Here is a 4,807-nt window from a genome sequence, read left to right as displayed (position 1 = left end):
AAGTTATGATCTAAGCTAATTGTTACTTGTCTTTTTACTGGGTTTATTTTTTAGGTCTTATTCATACTAGTGTGTATATTTTATCGTGTTCATTTTTAGGTAGAAGCAGTCTCCAATACGTAATCAAAGTAAACGATCTAATATTGAATGAATAAAATATCCCACTAAATAGTGTCATATACAGGGTTGTTCACCACATACGACACGGAGTATCGTAGCTAAACGAGATTAGATTTTTGCAAATTGTAAGTTTTGGGTTCGTTGAGAGACTATTAGAGCTACAATTTAAAAATATTTTTGCAAGATACAGAGTGTCCTAAATAAACAAAAAATATCAAAGTTGTATTTTTTTATAAATGGAACACCCTGTATATTATCACATTTTTAGTTTCTACGATTAAAATAAAGGTAAATTTGATTAAGGTCTACCGCATTTTAATCTTACCGTTTTTGAAACATTCAGGTTACATTCAGGACAAAATACAGTAATATAATTTTAATGTTTCATTTCTCGAGGGGTATTTAAGTTTTTAAAACCAAATATTGTACTGAAGAATTTCTATTTACTAAATTTTGTCTTGCAATAATAAAAATTATACTACCTTATACATAGTGTCTAAAAATGTATTTTAAATAATTACTAACTTTAAACGTCAATAACTTGTTTAATTTAAATGGAACACCCTATATATTTTAGGAGAATCAGATGCACAATTTAATTGTCTATTAAATTGTATTATACCATTTTTTACCTATCTCTTCAAATTTTTGTAGAAAATGCATTTTCTTGGAGTTTAGACCTCATTTATCAATATACCAATGGAATATTGACATTTTAGATTATTTTTAAAGATGTAACAAGTTTTTAAAGACTACAGATACTACTATTGTCGATATAGTTCGTTTATTTCATAAAAAACCGTTTAAATATGTGTTAAACAGGACCAATTAATATGATTCCAGTATTCAAACTACATTAATTGACTGTTTGCGTTGATTAATAATAATTGCTCCAAATACTGAAAAACTGAAATTTGTATGTGTATTAGACAAAAAGTGGTAATACGTAACACCTTAAAAATGTTATTTAATTTTTTGACGAATGCTTGTTTATAACAACAGAGACGTTCATTTTCGTAACTTATTATTATGTTGATTTCTGTTTCAAATCCACACTGATTTAATTTGATATTGATTTAATTTAATATTTTTAATAATTTTAATAATTTGATTGATTTAATTTAATATTTGGGCGAAAATAATAGTAGTATATTTAATTAATGGTATACTATTTTATAAAGATTTAAATAGTTTTTTTGTATACAAATGGGCTAGTAATATTATCGTTTTTGGCACCTGTACATTTTTTACCCATTTGTTGTTTTAAATACAATCTAAAATGTCAATATTCCATGGGTGATAAATGAGGTCTAAATTATAAGAAAATTCATTTTCTACGAAAACTTAAAGGTATTTAGTGTTAAAAACTTTGATATCCTTGGAGAAATGAAGCCTTAAAATTTTTACTACAATCCCACAAAATTGAAAATATTTCAAAAATGGTATCAAATTTACCTTTATTTTAATCGTAGAAACTAAAAATGTAATAATATACAGGGTGTTCCATTTAAAAAAAAATACAACTTTGATATTTTTTGTTTATTTGGGACACTCTGTATCTTGCAAAAATATTTTTAAATTGTAGCTCTAATAGTGCTTCAACGAACCTAAAACTTACAGTTTGTAAAAACCTAATCGTTTTGCTACAATACTCCGTGTCGTATGTGGTGAACAACCCTGTATAAAGCATAAAGTTGGTTGACCAAGAAAATATAAATAATCAAAAGGTTACGATATGATATCCTACTAATATCATGCACATAGTCCAGACCAAAGACAAGACAGAAAGGTTAAAAAACCTTTGAAACCAAAGATGTACAATGCATTTTAATTTAATTCATTTTTAGTAGTATTCTAATTAGTAGATATCTATCTGATAAGGAATGTCTAAATCGGGGTAGATTTAATAGCGGGGTGGTACGGAGGTAATCAGAGGGGTAATAGATATAATCAGATATATATTCACTCTTTCCTTGTTTCATTTGCATTAAATTGCTTAAATTTATTTTTTTAAGTAAGATATTATTTAGAGTTTTTTGTGATACTCTCTAGTAAAATTATTTATTATTATTACTATTACAAAATGCAAAGACTTACAAGAGTATTGCAGCAAAACCAAGACTGGACACTGCAAGACCAAGACACAGCTTACACCGAGACTTCGTTGGTCTTGGTCTCGCCATTTGCTCATCACTACTCCAGTAACGCCAAAATGTGACAGTAATTTGTTTTTTATATTATTAATATTTAATTCTTATTCATTCAAATTCTAATAAAATTTAAGAATTTTGACAACAAACTGTAAAAATTTTAATTCCAATAGTGAATTTAATATTAAACAAGCAGTGTATTTCCATATTCGCAAACATCAAATGCTGCAGTATATTTTGATCAGTCGACATCTAAATGCAACGAGTATTAAACAAACATTGATAAAATTTATTGTAACAAACAAATTATTTTTATTGTACATTGAATTCTCTCATCATTTCTCAAAACGTTATAAAACTCTTGGTCGAATTTACCATTACCCGCACACACTGAAGACTTGTTCGGCTCAAATCTTTCCTTTTAGGGGGTTTAATAGGTAGTTGGCTTGTAATTTAGATGGATTCTTCACAGCAGGTAAAATTTGCTCTGTAAAGCCATTTAAGTTTGATAACACGTAAGTTTGAAGTTAATACCTTATTTTCTTCGTTTCGTACTTGCCATAATTCAATACATTTTATATTAGGTTGTGATATATATTAATTAATTAAAAAAACTAAAGTTATTCATTGATGTGTGTATATTTTCAAGTAGATCTTTATAAAACCCATGGTAGTAATGGCAGTATATGCAGTAGAGTACAATTTAATTGCTCCACAACGTTTCGGCCAGAAGTATCACTGACCAAGTGGGAACTAAACTAAATCCTAAAACTAACATACGCAAAGAGGTGAAACAATGAAGTCGGGCTTTGCAGATTATGTGTGGTCCAAGCACCACCACATCAAATGGTCGAAAGCCCGGGTTGTCCACAAAGAACCCCATTGGAAAAAGCGTAAATTTAAAGGGGCCGTATTTATTTCTAACTATAATAAAAGCTTTAGCAATTCAAGTATGGAAATTTCAACAATATGGCAACCACTCATAAAACGCTCCAATGCAGGTGTTCACCAAAACCTCAAGCTTGACTGCACCGAACAAATTCACGGGTGAATGCTCGGCTCTAGTATATAAGCTCAGTAGTTTTAGGATTTAGTTTAGTTCACACTTGATAACGGTCAGTGGTACTTCTGACCGAAACGTTGACGTTTAGACATAGTAGTAGTACAGTAATTTATTTGGTTTGTTTTCTAACTATAGCACCTAACATTTCTAGCTAAATTATTGATTAGCAATCTTCTCCTTCCATTTCTTCTATTTCGTCTTCATAGCCTTCTGGTAAAGCATTCACTTTCGGATTATGGAACAGGCCATGATTTCCATCGCCCCACGGAAACGCTTTAGTTCTTCTAAACATGTATTCGTATTTAACAAATGGAGGCCTTCCTTCTTCACACATTCTTTTTTTCGCAACGTTATATGCAGTCAGAAGAATTATAACTGGAATAGCTAGAAAACAATAAAAAATGGAACTAAATACCATTTTATCACCTTAATACTCAAGTTTCATTGACTGAAAATTATTGTATCGGTTGTACCAGTCTTTGATCCAAGTAAACTTGGATGCTCTAGTATACATAAATAAGTATACCTAATCATATATGTCGTATTGCATGTCGATAAATAGAGCAACTTTATATTTCTAGTATTCAGTACTGGGTATGTATGGGGTATCGTTCACGTGTTTAAGTTTGTGCAACTTTAACAAAAAATAAAGTAAGATAAGAAATGTTTATTTATATTTTATTAGAGTTCATTAATTCCTGTCGTGCATATTCTGCATATTAGTAATATTTTAGGTCTTATGCATTCTGATCCAGCTAAGACCGTATAAAGTTGCGAAAAAACGCGTTTCGCAGAAGCCGAATAATAACTTCGTTACGATAGAAAAAGATTTTCTTCAGATAGATTTTCTAGTAAGATAAGTCTTTTTAGAAAATACTTAAGTCTCAAGATACGTATAAGTAAAATCATGGCAAAGTATCTATTTTGTTTTACGATCCCTTGGTTTGTGGCAGCATATCTATGCTTATTATTTACGTGATATACTGCTGATAAATTAATAAATATACAAATAATCTGGACTAACGAAACTCACCTCCAAGCAGCGATATTTTTTTGAAAAATTTATAACTTCCTGGTGGATGGTGACCAAAATCAGATGGTCTGGATGGACATTCGCGTGCTCTAATTGATGGAGTAGTGAAATAATGTCGCGTAAATATTTTTCCAAATATGCCTGACATTTCGTTTATGTATAATTTTGATGTAATGACAATGATATGAGTTTCTTTCTGTCACCGCAACAATTCACGATATTAGTTAGTAATAAAGCTTTGTTATCTTCAGTGACATAAACTGGTAACGTCATAAAATTATTACCTATATCTACCTATACATATAAGTAGATAGGTAATGACTGGATATGTGTTGGTATACGGATGGATCCAAAATCGAAAGAGAAGACAGAGCGAATATATTGCAGCAATCCAAAAACTGAACTCTACCACAGCTAGTGGGAAACACGCTAGAATTTTAC

General features: G+C 30.0%; 1 protein-coding gene across 1 annotated transcript; it reads right to left on the bottom strand.

Annotated features, from left to right (window-relative positions):
- Nucleotides 1-2,890: 2,890 nt before the first annotated feature.
- On the bottom strand, nucleotides 2,891-4,567 carry LOC115879923 (cytochrome c oxidase subunit 6A1, mitochondrial-like). Its single transcript, XM_030896978.1, has 2 exons — nucleotides 4,367-4,567; nucleotides 2,891-3,717 (listed from the first exon to the last, which is right to left on the bottom strand). Exons 1-2 carry the CDS (start codon nucleotides 4,512-4,514, stop codon nucleotides 3,497-3,499), a joined length of 369 nt encoding a protein of 122 aa, XP_030752838.1. The 5' UTR covers nucleotides 4,515-4,567; the 3' UTR covers nucleotides 2,891-3,496.
- Between the last annotated feature and the right edge of the window lie 240 nt (nucleotides 4,568-4,807).

Source organism: Sitophilus oryzae, unplaced genomic scaffold, assembly GCF_002938485.1.
Source record: "Sitophilus oryzae breed Bouriz unplaced genomic scaffold, Soryzae_2.0 scaffold_1590_pilon_pilon, whole genome shotgun sequence".
NCBI lineage: Eukaryota > Metazoa > Arthropoda > Insecta > Coleoptera > Curculionidae > Sitophilus > Sitophilus oryzae.
The sequence above is the reverse complement of the archived record's forward strand: the minus strand, read 5'-3'. Positions and strand labels throughout refer to the sequence as shown.